The sequence below is a fragment of the Lagopus muta genome, chromosome 29 (genome assembly GCF_023343835.1).
Source record: "Lagopus muta isolate bLagMut1 chromosome 29, bLagMut1 primary, whole genome shotgun sequence".
Lineage (NCBI taxonomy): Eukaryota > Metazoa > Chordata > Aves > Galliformes > Phasianidae > Lagopus > Lagopus muta.
In genome coordinates, this window is record NC_064461.1 from 2,140,178 (window position 1) to 2,157,273 (window position 17,096).

General features: G+C 60.8%; 4 protein-coding genes across 4 annotated transcripts in view; 3 read left to right on the top strand and 1 right to left on the bottom strand.

Annotated features, from left to right (window-relative positions):
• Positions 1–42: 42 nt before the first annotated feature.
• Positions 43–2,470, top strand: LAMTOR2 (late endosomal/lysosomal adaptor, MAPK and MTOR activator 2). The gene is made up of 4 exons (XM_048928980.1): positions 43–196; positions 328–490; positions 1,837–1,926; positions 2,280–2,470. Exons 1-4 carry the CDS (start codon positions 129–131, stop codon positions 2,334–2,336), a joined length of 378 nt encoding a protein of 125 aa, XP_048784937.1. The 5' UTR covers positions 43–128; the 3' UTR covers positions 2,337–2,470.
• A 532-nt stretch (positions 2,471–3,002) lies between these two features.
• Positions 3,003–6,574, top strand: RAB25 (RAB25, member RAS oncogene family). Its single transcript, XM_048928978.1, has 5 exons — positions 3,003–3,208; positions 4,338–4,533; positions 5,005–5,198; positions 5,284–5,364; positions 6,440–6,574. The coding sequence occupies exons 1-5, from the start codon at positions 3,169–3,171 to the stop codon at positions 6,568–6,570; spliced, it is 642 nt and encodes a 213-aa protein (XP_048784935.1). The 5' UTR covers positions 3,003–3,168; the 3' UTR covers positions 6,571–6,574.
• Positions 6,575–7,655: 1,081 nt separating this feature from the next.
• Positions 7,656–11,846, top strand: LOC125685689 (ras-related protein Rab-11A-like). The gene is made up of 5 exons (XM_048928975.1): positions 7,656–7,776; positions 8,810–9,005; positions 9,081–9,274; positions 9,456–9,536; positions 11,207–11,846. Exons 1-5 carry the CDS (start codon positions 7,656–7,658, stop codon positions 11,341–11,343), a joined length of 729 nt encoding a protein of 242 aa, XP_048784932.1. The 3' UTR covers positions 11,344–11,846.
• A 1,703-nt stretch (positions 11,847–13,549) lies between these two features.
• The window catches only part of SV2A (synaptic vesicle glycoprotein 2A), a 234,886-nt gene continuing 231,339 nt past the window's right edge, over positions 13,550–17,096 (bottom strand). Inside the window, 1 exon segment of the mRNA XM_048928957.1 lies at positions 13,550–14,640. Coding sequence (XP_048784914.1) covers positions 14,595–14,640 — 46 coding nt within the window. The 3' untranslated portion in view covers positions 13,550–14,594.

The following is a 17,096-nucleotide window of genomic DNA, read 5'->3' on the forward strand; positions in this document are numbered from 1 at the left end:
GGACCGAGAGGTGACGGAGCGCCGAACGGAGCGCGGAACGGAACCTCGCTCCGCGCTACGCCGAGCCGCCGAGGGCCGCGGCCTGCACCGAGCACCGCCCCGCGCCCCGCCGCGCCCCGCGGGCTGCCATGCTGCGGCCCAAAGCGCTGACGCAGGTGCTGAGCCAGGCCAACACCGGCGGCGTCCAGAGCACGCTGTGAGCGGGGCCGGGGGGGCGGCGGCGGGGGGGGGGACCTCGAGGCGTGACCGTGCGGCCGTTAGCGAGCTCGTCGTTCGGGGGCTCGTTGGGGGCTCGTTCGGGAGCTCGGCGGTGCCCGTCTGTTCCAGGCTGCTGAATAACGAGGGCTCGCTCTTGGCCTACTCGGGTTATGGGGACACGGACGCCCGCGTGACGGCGGCCATCGCCAGCAACATCTGGGTGGCGTACGACAAGAACGGGCACCACGCCTTCAACGAGGACAACCTCCGCTTCATCCTCATGGACTGCATGGTACGGCGGGACCCAGGTGGGGTCCCCGTTGGGATCTGTGTGGGGTCCCCTGCAGGATCCATGTGGGACCCTCATTGATATCTGTGTGGGACCCCGACAGGCTCCATGCAGAACTCCCTGCAGGCTCTGTGGGACCCTCATTGGGATCCGTGTGGGACCCCTGTGTGTGTCCCCTGGCAGGATTCATGTGAGACCCTGGTGGGATCCATGGGACCCCCACTGGGATCTGTGTGTCTCCCCCATTGGGATCCGTATCCCCCCCCTGCAGGCTCCATGTGGGACTCCCTGAAGGCTCTGTGTGACCCCCAGTGGGCTCCATGTGGGACACCCAGCAGGTTCCATGCAGGATCCCCAGTGGGCACCGTGTGTTCTCTGGTGGGCTCCATGCAGGACCCCCAGCAGGCTCTGTGGGATCCCCAGAGGGCTTCGAGGTGTTCACCAGCAGGTTCCCTGTGGGATGCCCAGCAGGCACCATGCAAGACCCCTAGAAGGCTCCGTGTGACCCCCAGCAGGTTCCATGAGACCCCCAGAAGGCTCCATGTGACCCCCAGTGGGCTCAGTGCCGTCCTGGTGCTGTGGGGTCCCGCTAGGGGTCCTGCGTGGAATGTGCTGAGGGTCCCACATGGCGCCCACTGGGGGGCACACAGAGCCTGCTGGGGGTCCCGCATGAAGGCAGCTGGGGGACGCCTCGGAGCCCACAGGGTTCCCATTGGGGGTCCTGCATGGAGCCTGCTGGGGGTCCCACATGGGGCCCAGTGGGGTCACATGGAACCTGCTGGGGGACACATGGAGCCCTTGGGGGTCCCAGATGGTGCCTGCTGGGCATCCTACACGGTGAACACCTCGGGGCCCACTGGGGGTCCTGCATGGAACCTGCTGATGGTCCCATATGGAGCCAGCTGGGGGTCACTGTGGAGCTGCATGGAAACCTGATGTGAGAGCAGTGTGTGCTCAGTGCCTGAAGCCCCCAGGCTGCATCAGGGGCTGGCAGTGGGGCACAGAGAGGCCATCCCCGTCTGCTCTGCTGCTGTGAGCCCCATCCGGAGCAGCGCGTCCACAGCGGATGGACTGGAGCTGTGGCAGCGGGGCTGGCTGGGGTGGAGGGGCTCCAGGGAGAGCTCAGCTGATGGGAGGGGAGCAATGGGAACGTGGTGTGGGGCTGAATGAAAGGAGGAGGGCCCCGGAACTGCTCAGAGCTGTGGGTCCCCCATCCCTGGAGGTGCACGAGGCCGCTGGGGGGCTCTGAGCAGCTGGAGTGGGGGGCGGGCAGCCCGCGGGATGGGGTTGGAAGCGGCTGATTGTTGCGGTCCCTTCAACCCAACCATGCGGCGATTCTCTCCGGGCAGGAGGGGCGCGTGGCCATCACCCGCGTGGCAAACCTCCTGCTGTGCATGTATGCCAAGGAAACGGTCGGATTTGGGATGCTGAAAGCCAAGGTGAGGGGGTGGGGAAGGAGACGGGGGGGGGGGGGGGGGGGGGGGCGGCATTCATGCGAGGTGTGAAAGAGCCACGGGGTGAATGCTGGGGGGAAGAGGATGGGAGCGGGGGGGAAGCGGCCGTGCTGGGGCTGCCTTCTTCCTCTGTGCAGATTTTGAGGTGTCCCAACTCCAGCTCAGCCACAAAACTGCACTTTTTTGAGGCTCTGTGGTGAAATTTAAATCAAAACGAGAACCGTCTGCATGGATCCCAAATGGTTTTGGGGCAGGACGAGGGTTTGCCCACGGTGTGGGGGTGCTGGGGGTGCGGCCCCGTGTGCTCAGCACCCCTCAGCACCCATCCCTGCCTGCAGGCGCAGGCGCTGGTGCAGTACCTGGAGGAGCCGCTGACGCAGGTGGCCGCATCCTGAGCCGCATCCTGAGCACGGAGCCGCGGTGCCACGGCTGAGCAGCAACGCCTGCGTGGGGGGAACCACGATGGGAGCCCGGCCGCGCTGCTGGGCGGCAGGGAAGGGGGAATAAAACCACGTGTGGTGCTCGTGTCCTTCTGAGTGTCTCTCGGGTCAATGGAGGGTGTGAGGGTGGGACGGGGCCGGTCGTGCGCCCGGCAAACTGGGCTGAGGGCTGAGGGTCTGTGGTGCGGCGCTGCTGGGAGCCCCGCGCTGCCCCCGCGTTCCGTCACTCCCAGCAGAGGTGCGGAAGGCCGTTGGTGCCCGGCCAGCTCTGCGCTGAGCCCAGGCCCCGCTGCCCCAGCCTCCCCTGCGCCGCGTGGCCTTGGCAGCCAGGACCGGGCTCGGCTCCTCCTCCGGGTGCCCCGTGACGGTCCCAGGGGTGACATTACCTGCCCAACCTGCGCCGCCGCTCCCACGCCTGGAGTCAGCCAGCCTGGGCCTCCCTGCTCCACCAACGCCGCCTGCGTCGCCTTCGCTCCCTCACTGCACTCACTGCTGGGACCCCCCCTCATCGCTGGGACCCCCCCTCATCGCTGGGACCCCCCCCCTCATTGCTGGACCCCCCCTCATCGCCGCTGGGCCCCCCCCACTGCTGGGACCCCCCCCACTGCTGGGACCCCCCCTCATCGCTGGGATCCCCCCCTCACCGCTGGGACCCCCGCTCACACCCTGGCAGTAAGGAGACTTTGCCCCCCGTGTTCCCTGCAGCCCGCCCCGCTCCGTGCTCTGCAGAGAGAAGGAGGAAACCTCTGGCAGAGGGAAGGAGGAAACCGGGCGGCAGCTGGGAGCTATGAGCAGTGCAGAGGAGGACTACAACTTCGTCTTTAAAGGTGAGGGGGTTCCCAGAAGGACGGGGCAGGAGGACTGGGGGACCCCGGCTCTGGAGTGCCCTCCCCAGTCTGTGGGTTCCCGAAGCAAGATGGGAGCAGGGCTGTGCTTGTGGCTGATGTGGCCCTGCAGAGGTCCTGGGATGGGGGGGGGCACTGGCCTCAGCCATGTCCCATAGGTGGGGGGAAGTTGGGGTGTCCCATGGTGGTGGGGTTGGGGTGCTGCCTGGTGTCCCATGGTGGTGGTGGGGAGGCCGTGGTGCTGCCTGGTGGGATTGAGGTGTCCCATGGTGGTGGGGTCAGGATGCTGTCTGGTGTCCCACAGTAGTGGGATTGGGGTGCTGCCTGGTGTCCCATAGTGCTGTTGAGGAGGTCAGGGTGCTGCCTGGTGTCCCGTAGTGCTGGTGGGAATGTTGGGGTGCTGTCTGGTGTTGCATAGTGGTGGGATTGGGGTGTCCCATGGTGGTGGGGTCGGGGTGCTGCCTGGTGTCCCATGGTGGTGATGGGGAGGTCACGGTGTGGCCTGGAAGCACAGGGAACCCTCAACCACCCTGAGCTGTCAGCAGGCAGGGAAGGGACGCAGATGGGGACACACACACATCTGCAGCTGCCACAGCAGCAGATTGGGCGCAGGGAGCAGCGGGCTCCGAAGTCATCCTGCTGCAGTGCCGGCCAGGGGCATCCTGTGCTCTGTGCCCACCCCCTGAGGAGCAGCAGCCCGGGGCACTGGGTGCCACCGCAGCGATGTCCCCGTGGATCCGCAGGACCCTCACCCCGATCCTGCGGCCGGGACGCCCCGAGCAACGTGGGGGCTGATGGAGACCCCCGAGAGGGGCTGAGAGCTCCCAGCATGGGGGTGGGGACTGCGTGTGCTTAAGGATCGACTGCGCTGGGGCTGAAGCCGTCTGTCTGCCCATCTCTGGGCTGCTCGAGAACCGCAGGGGGCAGGGGGCTGCTTTGCTCCTTTTTCTTCCTTTTCTGTAAGGCTCCCAGGGGTGTCTGCGCACCACGTGGCTGCAGGGACGCCCCAGTGCCGCAGTGTCGCAGCGGCGGGATGCCGGTGGTCTGGTCGAGGCCGGGAAGGGTTGTCTGAGCTGACCTGAATCCAGTGGGACCCCTCTTCTCTCCTCAGTGGTTCTGATTGGGGAATCCGGCGTGGGCAAAACCAACCTGCTGTCCCGCTTCACCCGCAACGAGTTCAACCACGACAGCCGCACCACCATCGGCGTGGAGTTCTCCACCCGCACCGTCCTGGTGGGAGACGCCGCGGTGAAGGCACAGATCTGGGACACGGCTGGGCTGGAGCGGTACCGCGCCATCACCTCTGCGTAAGGGGGGATGGCACCCGAGGGTGCCCTGTGGATCAGTGGGTGCCCCATGGGTGGGTGGGTGGCCTATAGATGGGTGGGTGCCCTATAGATGGATGGGTGCTCTGTAGGCGGATGGGTGGGTGGCCTATAGATGGGGGTGCTCTATAGGTGGATGGGTGCCCCATGGATGGATGTCCCATGGATGAGTGGGTGACCTATAGATGGGTGGGTGTCCCATGGATGGGTGGGTGTCCCTTGGATGAATGAGTGCCCCATGGATGGATGGGTGGGTGCCCCATGAATGGGTGGGTGTCTCATAGACGGGCGCCCCATTGAGTACCCCATGGATGGATTCCCTATGGATGAACGAATGCCCCATGGATGCACGTCCCCGTGGGTTCCCCATGGATGGCTGCCCCACGCTCACATCCCTGCGAGGATGCTCCATGGCTGCCTGTGGCACAGGGCAAAGATGGGCTGCTCCCGCAGGTACTACCGTGGGGCTGTGGGTGCTCTGGTCGTCTTTGACATCACCAAGCACCAGACGTACGACGTGGTGGAGCGTTGGCTGAAGGAGCTCTATGACCACGCCGAGGCCAGCATCGTGGTCATGCTGGTGGGCAACAAGAGCGACCTGGCGCAGGCGCGGGAGGTGCCCACGGAGGAGGCGAAAATGTTTGCAGGTACGGCGTTGTGCCACCCCGACGTGGGGACCCCAAAGGGAACCCAGTGGGGTCCGCAGGGTCTCGGGGACCGCTGTCCTTGCAGAGAACAACGGGCTGCTCTTCATTGAGACGTCGGCGCTGGACTCCACCAACGTCGAGCAGGCGTTTGAGACCGTCCTGAAGGGTGGGTGCCGGGGATGCTCCGCGCCTCTCCTCCGCCCTGCCCCGCCTGAGCTCCCTGCCCGGTTTCGGTGTTGTCTTTCTGGCTGGTTGGGTTTCCGGCTCTTTGTGCTGGGCGTTCCGCTCTGGTTCCATTGCCGGGGCCCCGGGCAGCACCACGGGCGCCTTGTCCCCCTGTAATCCACGGTCCGGTCCGGATGTGCCGCCTGACTCAGTGTCTGCAGCTCTGCGGAGCAACCTGCAGGGATGTGGGGCAGAGGGGGGCAATGGCAGCTGGGAGCGTCTTCCCAGGAATGGGAATGTAGGGCAGGGGCACCTCAAGGTACGCTGAGCCGTGCCCTGCTGGGCCGTGCCCTGCTGTGCCCTGCCATGCCCTGCTGTGCCATGCCCTGCTGTGCCCTGCTCTGCTCTGCTGTGCCATGCTGTGCTGTGCCCTGCTGTGCCACACTGTGCCACACTGTGCCATGCTGTGCCCTGCTGTGCCCTCCTGTGCCGTGCTGTGCCGTGCTGTGCCATGCTGTGCTGTGCCGTGCTGTGCCGTGCCATGCCATGCCATGCTGTGCCAAGCTGTGCCATGCTGTGCTGTGCCGTGCTGTGCCGTGCCATGCTGTGCCATGCTGTGCCAAGCTGTGCCCTGCTGTGCTGTGCTGTGCCATGCTGTGCCCTGCTGTGCTGTGCCCTGCTGTGCCATGCTGTGCTGTGCCATGCTGTGCCCTGCTGTGCTGTGCCATGCTGTGCCGTGCCATGCTGTGCCCTGCTGTGCCATGCTGTGCCATGCTGTGCTGTGCCATGGCACGCTTCAATGTTCTGTACTGAGCCCTGTTAAGCTGTGCCGCGCTGTGCCGTGCCGTGCTGTGCCATCCCCACGAGCTTCCAGCCCTGATCTTCGCGGGGCCAGAGAGAAGCCGAGGGAAGCAGGGAAAGTTGCAGGGTGTTCCCTGTCCCCCGCCTCGGCCGTGGGGACGCAACCGGAGGGAGAACGGCCTCCCCCCGCAGAGCGGCTCCCAGCGCTGTGCCTGCCGAGCACCGAGCCGTGCCGGCGCCCCAAGCAGACGCGGCCCCGCTTTGTGTTTCCTCAGAGATCTTCAGCAAAGTGCAGAAGCAGAAGCAGAGCAGCAGCCAAAGCAGCACGGTGTCACTCGGCAGCGAGAGCCCCGACGGCGCTGCCCCAGCGCAGGCGGAAAAGCGCCCGTGCTGCGTGGCCATCTGAGCTCGTCCCGAGGCTCGCGGCCGCCGGCACAGCTCGGTGGCGACCGACCCGCCGTGCCGCCCGTTGTCCCGGCGCGGCGGCAGCCCGGAGCGCGGCCGTGCTCCGCCGTGAGCAGCGCGAGGCGTCGCCGCAGCTCCGCTCGGTGTCGGTCCGTCCCCGCGGCGCAGATGCGCTGAGTGCCGCCGCCGCTTCTCCGCCGGGCCGCGCGGCTGCGGGAGCCGCTGCCGTTGTGCCGTTGCTGCCCCGGTGCCGTCGCGCTCCGTCTCTGTGCCGCCCACCACGGATGCGCCCGTCCCCACCGCTCTCCAGCCCCGCTGGGAGCCGCTCGGGGGTCGCTGCATCCCGAGCCCGACGGGGCTCTAAGAAAGAACCCTAAGGGAGGAAGCAGCTGTGCCCACCCTGCGCGCCTCTGTCCCCATCTCGGTGTGCCGTGGGCCCGTCCGACGGCACAACGCGGCCCGCGGCCCCTCTGCTCGCCCGGCGCAGCCATTAAAGGACTGTGAAAGGCAGCTGTGCTGGGCTGGGATCGCTGACTGCTCGTGGCCTCGTCCCTGGTGCCCCGCCTGGCTCACAGCCCAGCCCCACGTGCGTTCCTTCCCCCATGCAGCCTGTCTGTATTCCCATCCCATCCGTATCCCTATTCCGCCCCATTCCATCCCATTCCATCCTTATTGCCATCCCAATCCTATCTCCGATCCCACCTGTATTCCCGTCCCATCTCTATTCTTATCCCCATTCCAATCCCTGTTCCCATCCCATTCCTTCTGACTCCATTCCACTCCATCTGATCCCATCCCCTTCCCCATCTTTATTCCCATCCCATCCCTATTCTAATCCCTGTTCCTATCCCTCCCTCCCCATTTTAATCCCTGTTCCCACCCCACTCCCTTCCACGCCGTTCCACTCCATCTAATCTCATCCCATCCCCAACCCAATCCCTGTTCCCATCCCATTCCTCCCCTCTCCATCTCGTCCCATTCCCACCTCGCAGCTCCCCCCTCCCACCTGCCCCCAGCGGAGCACCTGGGCGGTGACGGGCAGCACCGACAGCCAATGGCTGCGAGGGAAGGAGAGTTGCGGGACCAATGGGAGCGCGGGGCTGCCCCGCGGGGCGGAGCGGGGCGGAAATCCCCGCTGCTCCCAGTGCGGCCGCGGCACTGCGCAGGATGCGGGGCAAGGATGAGGAGTACGACTTCCTCTTCAAGGGTGTGTGGGGCACGGGGACGGGGTTGGGGAAGGGGTTGAGGTTGGAGTTTGGGCACTGGGATGGGTCGGGATGGGGTCGGAGTTGGGCACGGGAATGGGGTTGGGAATGGGGTTGAGTTGGGTTGGGGATGGGGGTGGAGATGGGGATGGGATTGAATTGGGTTGGGGATGGGGGTGGGGATGAGATTGGGATCGGGCACAGGAATGGGGTTGAGGATGGAGATGGGGATGGGGATGGGACTCCGCATGGGGCAGCACCGGAGTTGCTCGCAACAGGATCGGGGCAGGGGGCAGCCAACAACCCCACTCCCCCCCCCTCAAGCAGCACCAGCCAGGGTTGACCCCTCCCCACCGTGAGTCAGCCCCTCCTGCTGGGCCGGGCTGCCCCACCACCACGCCCCCCCACCGAGGGGAATCCTATCCAGGGCCGTTCTGGGGGTCTCCCCGAACACCCCACAGCTTTCAGTGCCTTCTGCTGCTCACTGAGTTCCGTTTCCTCGCTGTCCCCGTGCCGGGGGGCTGCTCGGCCCACTGTAGCAAGTGGGAGCTGTGGGTCAGTCCCGGTGAACCCCCTCCCCCCATCCCCCCCCCGGCTCGATTCCATCTGGGTGTTGGAGGACGAATGACACAGGCAGTTGGGGAATGAAAAGTAAATAAAATCAAAACCCGGTGAGTCACCAACTCGACAAACTTGAGAGGGGAGAAACAGGAGCGATGTCCCAGAACCTGTTTCACCGCATTCTACCAGAATGCGCTCATCCAGCCCACAGCCCGGGACTTAGGGCTCAGGGTGCTGCAGCCAGACCCCAATTTGGCTCCTCAGTTGGGTGCCCTCGGGGCTGGAGATGGGCTGGAGCCCCCTGCTGTGTTTATGGGGCTCCACCTGGAGCCCCATGTTGGGCATATCCCAATAACCCCCCCCCGCTTGTTGATGGGTCCCCACTCGTGTTGAACTCTGGTGGTTCCCCATTCGAGCTGGGCTGTGGATGGCGATGCTTGGGGGGGGACTGACGCTGCGCTCCTTACACCCCAGTGGTGCTCATCGGGGACTCGGGCGTGGGGAAGAGCAACCTGCTGTCCCGCTTCACCCGCAACGAGTTCAACCTGGAGAGCAAGAGCACCATCGGGGTGGAGTTTGCCACCCGGAGCATCCAGGTGGACAACAAGACGGTGAAGGCACAGATCTGGGACACGGCCGGGCAGGAGCGGTACCGCGCCATCACCTCCGCGTGAGCGTCCCCCCCTCCCTGCTCCCGCACCCCATAACCTGGGCTCTGACCCCCCGCGCCCATCGCTGCCCCCAGGTACTACCGCGGGGCGGTGGGAGCGCTGCTGGTGTACGACATCGCCAAGTACCTGACGTACGAGAACGCCGAGCGCTGGCTGACGGAGCTGCAGGACCACGCCGACGCCAACATCGTCATCATGTTGGTGGGCAACAAGAGCGACCTGCGGCACCTGCGCGCCGTGCCCACCGACGAGGCCCGGAGCTTTGCAGGTAAATTCATCTCCCGTTGATCCCAGCACGTGTGGCGGTGCCTTCGTTGGGTTGGATGGGGTGATGGGCGGCCTGATCTTCGGGAACAATCAGCTCACGTTGGAGCTGGGTGGGCTTTAAGGTGCCCTCCAACCTCAGCCGTTCTGTGGTTGCACCCCATGAGCTCTCCCCATTGCTGCAGAGAAGAATGGGCTCTCCTTCCTTGAGACGTCGGCTCTGGATTCCACCAACGTGGAGATGGCGTTCCACAACATCCTCTCCGGTAAGGATGGGGGGATGAGGTGGCTTTGGGGTTGTGTCCCCCCGGAATCCATTCTGTGAGCTGTGGGCTTGGGTCCAGCACGCTGCCATGGGGAGATGTGGGCGCTCCCAGCCCACTGAACCTGACTCGACCTTCATCCTAACAACAACCCTAACCAAACTCCAACCCAAACCCAACCTTAATCCCAACCCTAATCCTAACCCCAGCCTTGGCCCCAAACCTGATCCTTACCCCAAATCCTAATCCTAACCCCAGCCCCAACCCTAACCCCAACTCGAGCTTTAATCCTAACCCTAACTCCAACCTCAAACACAACAATAACCCTAATCCTAATCCCCACCTTAACCTCATCCTGAATCCCAACCCTAACCTGAACCCTAATCTTAAACCTGGCCCTACTCTCAATTCCAACAGTAACACGATGGGAACTGCAACCCCTGCCCTAACTCTCACCCCAAACCCACCCTTAACACCAACCCCTCCCCAGCCTAACTCTAACCCCAACTCCAACCCCTTCCCTGACTGTAACCCCAAGCCCAGCCCTACCATAACCTAACCCTAGCCCCAATCCCAATCCTGACCTAACTCTAACCCCAAACCCAGCCTCAAATCTAATCCAACCCAAACCCCAATTCCTAACCCTAACCTAACTCCAACCCCAACCCCAACCCCAAACCCAACCCTAACCCTTCCCTTAAACTAATTCTAACTCTAACCCAACCCCTACTCTCACCTAAATCTAACCCCAAACCCAATCTTAAACCCAACCCTCACCCAACCCAACCCCCACCCTAACTGACCTTAAACCCAACCCTAACCTACTCCCAACCCCAACCTGTAACCTAATTCCAACCCCAAACCCAAACTTAACCCCAACCCCTACCCCTCCCTTACCCTAACCCAGCCCCAAACCAAATCGTAACCCCAACCCCTACCTGAACCGAACTCTAACCCAGCCCAGCCTCAACCCCAATCCAACCCCAACCCAAACCAACCCCAACCCCAGCCCAACCTCAACCCCAACCAACCCCAACCCAACCTCAACCCAACCCCAACCCAACTCCAACCTCAACCCCAACGCAACTTCAACCTCAACCCCAACCAACCCCAACCCAACCTCAACCCCAACCCCAACCCCAGCCCAACCTCAACCTCAAACCAACCCCAACCCAACGCCAACCCCAGCCCAACCTCAACCCCAAACCAACCCCAACCCCAACCTCAATGTTACCCAACCCCATCCCCAGCCCAACCTCAACCTCAAACCAACCCCAACCCAATGCCAACCCCAACCCAACCTCAGCCCCAAACCAACCCCATCCCCAGCCCAACCCCAGCCCATCCTCAACCCAATCCAACCCAACCCCAGCCCAACATCAACCCAACCCAACCTCAACCTAGCCCAACCCCAACCCAACCCCAACCCCAACATCAACCCAACCCCAACCTAACCTCAACCCAACCCAACATCAACCCAACCCAACATCAACCCAACCCCAGCCCAACATCAACCCAACCCCAACCCCAACCCAACCTCAACCCAACCCAACCCCAACCCCAGCCCAACCCCAACGCAGCCCCAGCCCCCAGCTGCACACTGTGGGTCAGGCAGACCCCTCGCTGGGAATCGGACATTTAAGAAGTGCTGCTGTTCCCCCCTCTGCCGGCAGAGATCTATCGCAGCGCGGCACAGCGGCAGATCGCGGCGCAGCCCGAGGCGCAGTTTGGCCCCAGCAGCTCCGTGGAGCCCATCCAGGTGCTGCCCACGCAGGACGGCCGCCAGGCGCAGTGCTGTCAGAGCATCTGAGCCTCTGCTCAGCGCCTTCCTCAGCGACGCTGCGGGACGCTGCTGTGCGCTGCCTTCCTCCCTGCGTTTATGAAGGACCTGCAGCGAGGGAAGGGAGAAGCATCCCTGTGTTGTATCCATATTTACGTAGGAGCTGCACAAAAGCGAACAGAAGAGCATCTCTTCCTCATCCCTGCACTGGTGTAGGACTTACACTAAGGGAGGGGAGAAACATCTCTGTGTTGCCCCTGAATTTATGTAGGACCCACAAGAAAGGGGAGGGAGAAACATTTCCACGTTATCCCTCGTGTTTACGTAGGATCTGCGCCCTCCTGCTGGGGTTTGGGCTGCATCACCCCCCATGTCACCCCAACGTGCCCCCATGTCACCCCCCATGTCCTCACGTCCCCCCACCACAGTCACAGCAGTTCCAGCAGTCCCTACAAAGGGAAGAGCCTCAGTATCTGCTGGGTATCTTCCCCCCCAGGGCAGCTGTGGGGGAGCAGGGGGGTCCCCAGGAGGGCGTCCCCATCACGGGGTGTCAGGGGGGGTGGGGGGTCCCTCTGTCCCTGCTGGGTTCACCTGGGGATGAAGTGGGTGAAGTGGGAATGCGGGACGAAGCCCAGTGTGAAGTCAGTGTGGGGGTTCCTGCTGGTCATTTCGGTCCTGGTCAGTTTGGTCCTGGAGGCTCCTGCTGGTCCTTATGGTCCTGGTTGTTCCAGTCCTGGAGGCTCCTGCAGGTCCTCTCGGTCCTGGCCACCCCTTCATGTCCTCACGGCCCTGGTGACTCCTGCTGGTCGTTCAGCTCCTGGAGGCTCCTATGGCCGTTGTGGTCCTGGAGGTTCCTCCTGCTGGTCAGTTTTTCTGGAGGCCCTTTCTGGTCGCTGTGGTCCCTGCTTGAGCGAGGCATCGCGTCGGCTCTGTGCCCACGTGGGAGCGGGGCGCGAGGAGGAGGAGGAGGGAGGAAGAGCAGAGCAGCGTGGCTGCGGCACTGGGGCAGGAAGCAGCCAGCACCCCCAAAAGAGACAGACAGACAGACAGACGAGAGCAGACGCCGACTTTCTTAAGTAATAATACTTTAATAAAATTAAGTTCTTAATGTAATTTTAGCACATTTAATACATTAACCCTTTCCCTTCTTTGTTTTCTACAAGTTGTGCAACATCATTATTTTAATTTTTTTTTAATTATTATTATTAATTTTTTTTTCCTTCTCCCCTTATACTATATGCCTCAAAACTCAGACAACGAGCCTACCTCTACTTCTAGCTTCGGTTATACCTCTCTCGGGCCTTTTTTTGCGTAATGCCAGAGAGATGGGAATACCTGGATGGAACGCGCGATCGGTTTCCAATAGTAACAATCCCGACTACAGGCTTCCTATGACGTTAAAAGAACGGTAATTAAAAAGAAAATAAAATAAAATACGGAAAACAACCCAAGGTACCGAGGAACGGGCTGTAAGCGGAGGGGCAGCACCGGGGGGCAGGAGGGCGTGCGGGGCAGCGGAGAGCGGATGCACGGCGCCACGGGCTGCGCTCTGACTTCCGTGGTTGGGTTTGGGGGTTCATTTCTCCCCCTTTTAATGATCCTCGAGCAGAATTCGTGAGGAAAGAGGAAAAAGGAGCGCTGGCCGTCCCGAGGCCAAAGGGCCGCGACCTCCCCCGTCCACCGCGCTGTGCTGCCCCTCGGCACGGCGGCACAGAGCTGCTGTGATGCGGAAGGGCGGCGCGGAAAGAAGGCGGGGGGATGCAGAGAGGTGGCGGCACAGGGAAGGGAGGTGGCGCAGAGCGGGACGGCGGCCCAAAGCGCGGCCAAGGAGCGCCGCAATCTGCCGCCCGGGGAGCTGCTGCCACCGCTGCGCCGACCTCCTTTCTTCCCCCCAGTCCAGCGGGACGACTCCGCACTGCCCATCAGTTTCGCTCTCCTGGGGGTGGCCTTCACTGTGCAATGTGGCTCCTGAAGGATGCGACCCCCCCCTCTTTGTACCCAAACACCCATAAAGTGCATCCGCCCTCCGGCCCGGCGCACTGCTGCCCAATGTCAAGCACTGGCTTTTCTTCAAGTATCAAACCCTGCCCCCCCCCCCCCCCCCCAAAAAAAAAAACAAACACAACAACAAAACAAAACAAAAAACAACCCAAAATGAGGTAAAATGAAAAGGAAAAGAGGAAACAGGCCGCTCGCTGCCCCGAGGGGGGGGGGGAAGGGGGGTGCTGGCAGGGCGGGCGCAGCGAGGGGTGTCCAATTCACAGTGCTATCTGCAGAAACCGAAGGAGAAGCGCCTTCGCTTCCTGCCCTAACCCTACTGCATGGCTTTGCTGAGTGCTGGGAGCGGCCCCCCGTCCCCCCACAGCGATGGCGGTGGTTGGGGAAAGCTTTGGGACCCGCGGGGGGGGGAAGGGGGAACCAACTGAAATGGGGGACAGCGCCCGCAGCACCACGACGCAACGGAGCGGGGCCAGAGGTTGGTGGGAGCCCCCTGAAGCATGGGATGACATCAGTGTGCTCCCCAGCACTATGGGATGACACCGGTGTGCTCCCCCCGAACCATGGGATGACAGCAGGCACGGGTGCGGCGATACACAGAGCACAGAGCGGCGGAACACAGCCCCAAAGATGCACACCGAGACGTTCAGAGGTCCTTCCCCACAACGCGACCCCAATGCCACAAATCCCAAACCCACACGCCATAAATCCAACACCGAACAGCGAAGGGAGCAAACTGGCCCCAACTCACCCCGAGCACGGGCTGGGTGCCGACGCACAGCCCACATCCAACTCTGAGTTGGACGAGGTGACCTCCAAGGGTCCCTTCAAACCCAAACGATTTCATGCCCCGGTGGCTCCGAGGGCACCGACCGCACCGATGCTCCTTCCCATGGGACGGAACCTTCCGGTCGGACCCTGCACGGCGCAGTCGGCGATACTGGCAGTAGGTGGATGGTTGGATTTGTTGGAAAAGACCTCCAAGCTCATCCAGTCTGACCCCGTGCCATGGCCACCGGGGCTCCGAGGGTCTCCAGAATCGTTCAGGTTTGGAGGAGACTCTAAGATCGTCCTCAGAGGTGCTGTGATCTCACGAGCGGGCACAGAGATGGGTTGGCTGCGCTTGGCGGCCCCGCAGGTCTCCTCCAACCTCAGTGACTCAACACACGGGCACGGTGGTGATGGGTTGGGGTTGGAATGGATGATTTTCAGCCTCATCCAACCCAGATGATTCCCAACACCGCGGGGAGCTGGCGGCACTGCGGAGCACATGGGAGGAACGGTCAAGGAATTCCCCACGGAAAGCTCTGCTGCTCAGGGCTGGAGGTGGGAATAAGGCAGCAGAGAATGGCCTCAAGCCTTCTCATTTCTGCTCAGCAACGAGCCAAACCCTCCTATTTTGTTCTTAAAAAAAACACCAAACAACAAAAACGAGAGAAACGACCGCCATCAACGCAAAATGCATCTTATTGAAACAACACGTGTGACCCCATCATTCATTATTCATACTTCCCCCCTCTATAAGAACAACCCCGGGGGCTGTGCGAAGCTCGGCGCTGCGCCCCGCGTCCCTCGCTGCGCTCCGAAAAACAGCACCAAAAAACCCCAACCGAAGCCGAAGGCCGGAGCTGCGGGGCGGCGCTTCTGCGAACCCGGCGCGCCTCAGCCCTGGGCCGGCGGGGCGGGGAGCAGCCGCTGCTCCGAGCGCTTCGTTCCGTTTCACTCTAAGATTCTATGAATAAATTGGAGCCTTTATTCTTCTTCTTCTTAACTTTTTTAATATCCATCAACTTTTTTTTCTTTTCCCCCTCCTCCTTTTTTTTTTTTTCTTTTTTTTTTCTTTTTTTTTTTTCTTTTTTTCTTTTTTTTTTTTTTGGTTCAAAACAAACGGGAAAACAAAACAAAACAAAACAAAACGACGAATCACCTTTTCGCATCCTCTCCTTCTCTGAAAGGCGAAGGAGCAGAAGCGGCCGCGGGGCCGAAGTCGCAGCGGAGGCGGCAAAAAACCCCGAACAAAGAGGGCTGCTTTTCTTTCGCTCTCCTCCACCAAAAAAAAACAGAAGAAAACGACCCTTTTCCTCCCCAAAGCGGCCGTTTCGCTCCTGCGGCTGGGATCGGCTTCTCCCTTTCTGTTCGCATCCCTCGACGCGGCCGCGGTGCCGATGATTCCCGCAGGCGCCGCGCACAGCGAAAAGGAAACATATATTAACCACACTTTGTGAGCCATACTCTGCATACAAACGTATTATTCCTTTTTTTTTTAACCTACATATATTCTAAACCTTCTAAACTTTTAAGGATCACTTTATCATAAAATAAAATATCCTTTTTTTTTTTTCTTTTCTCATAATAAATTACCTAATAAAAAGTATTTTTATGAGCCCAGTTCCTTGCTACATTTACACGTAATAAATGCCTTTATTAAAATAGAATATTAAATTATAAAGAAATGTTCTAATTTTTAAAATCTTCATCTTATTATTATTCTTTTTTTTTATTTTTTTCCCTCCTCTCTCTCCCTCTCTTTAAAAAACACCAAAATAAACCCTTGCGGACACCGAAGCGGCGGCGGAGCGCCCCGGTCCGCGGATTTAACAGTCTGAGCCTTTGGACGTGCGGAGATTTTCTTTGTTCAGAAAGGAAGAAAAGAGAAAAAAAAACATCACGGATTCCCCTCCGAGCTGCAAAATTCGCCTGGGGGCCGGGGGGGCGGGGATTCCCTGCCGGATCTCCTCGCTGCGAACCCCGCCGCTTCCCTCCTTGCTGCTCTGCGTTCACACCGCTGGCGACGGCGCGGGACCCCCGGCCCCCTCCGCCACCATCCCGGCCCCCTCCGCCCGTTCCCGTCTCCCCCCCCGGCCCCCAGCACCCACTGCCGGCGCCGGGACCCCCGGCACCCATCGGGACGGGGCCGCAGAGCTCGTCGGAACGTTATTGCTGGTGACCGGAGCCCAGCGAGCCGCCGCCTCGCCTCTCCGCGAAGATCCAACTCAGAGCAGGCGCTTCATTAAGGTCATGGGCAATTATTATTATTCTTATTTTTTTTCTTCTTCTTTTTTTTTTTTTTTTTTGAGATTTTTTTAAATTTTTTCTATATATATATATACATATATTAAAAAAAAAAAAAAAAAAAAAAAAAGAGACCAGAAAAAAAAAAAAAAAGAAAAAAAACCAATCAAAAAAGTAGGCAAATGTTGTTGCGAAGCCCCGCGGTCGGGCGCCCCCCGCTCAAGGTATCGCTGCACCACCGCGCCTGCGGTCCGTTCTTGCGCAGCTGCTACATCGAAAAGAGGGAGGAGGAGCGGGGGGGGGGCGGGGGGACGCAGGAGAACCCAACACAAAACCGGGGGCCGCCGACTGCTATTCGTTTCCGACTAGAGCTGCTACATCAAGCTTTCTTTCGGTACCTCTGGATCTGGATCTGCACACTTCTATCCATCAAGGGGACCGGGACGGCAGCTTTTACCCAAGGCCGACCCGAGCAGGAGCCCCCGGGACGCACGGAGCCCCCGCTTCCCACCAGCAAGCGTGGATGTTTGGTTGGGTCCTCATTCCTTTACGCATTTTATTTTATTATTAAATTTTAATTCCTTTTTTTTAAGAAAGGTCTTTTTTTTTTTCTTTTTTTTTCTTTTTTTTTTCTTTTTTTTTCTTTTTTTTTTCCTTTTCTCTACCGTTTACTTTTTCCAGCATGCAGGAGGCTTTTACATCGTTTTTTGCTTGCTAGGGGAAGGGCAGAGACAAAAGGAGCGGCCAAGGAGCCCCTCGCCTCCCCTGCCTCA

What these genes read in the sequence shown, in the direction of transcription:
- RAB25 (XM_048928978.1), top strand. Translation starts at nt 3,169, where the DNA reads ATGAGCAGTGCAGAGGAGGACTACAACTTCGTCTTTAAAG. An exon ending in CTACAACTTCGTCTTTAAAG is followed by an intron (nt 3,209 to 4,337) that starts GTGAGGGGGTTC and finishes TTCTCTCCTCAG; the next exon opens with TGGTTCTGATTGGGGAATCC. An exon ending in TACCGCGCCATCACCTCTGC is followed by an intron (nt 4,534 to 5,004) that starts GTAAGGGGGGAT and finishes CTGCTCCCGCAG; the next exon opens with GTACTACCGTGGGGCTGTGG.
- LAMTOR2 (XM_048928980.1), top strand. Translation starts at nt 129, where the DNA reads ATGCTGCGGCCCAAAGCGCTGACGCAGGTGCTGAGCCAGGCCAACACC. An exon ending in GGCGGCGTCCAGAGCACGCT is followed by an intron (nt 197 to 327) that starts GTGAGCGGGGCC and finishes CGTCTGTTCCAG; the next exon opens with GCTGCTGAATAACGAGGGCT. An exon ending in TCATCCTCATGGACTGCATG is followed by an intron (nt 491 to 1,836) that starts GTACGGCGGGAC and finishes CTCTCCGGGCAG; the next exon opens with GAGGGGCGCGTGGCCATCAC.
- LOC125685689 (XM_048928975.1), top strand. Translation starts at nt 7,656, where the DNA reads ATGGGAGCGCGGGGCTGCCCCGCGGGGCGGAGCGGGGCGGAAATCCCC. An exon ending in GTACGACTTCCTCTTCAAGG is followed by an intron (nt 7,777 to 8,809) that starts GTGTGTGGGGCA and finishes CTTACACCCCAG; the next exon opens with TGGTGCTCATCGGGGACTCG. An exon ending in CGAGGCCCGGAGCTTTGCAG is followed by an intron (nt 9,275 to 9,455) that starts GTAAATTCATCT and finishes CCATTGCTGCAG; the next exon opens with AGAAGAATGGGCTCTCCTTC.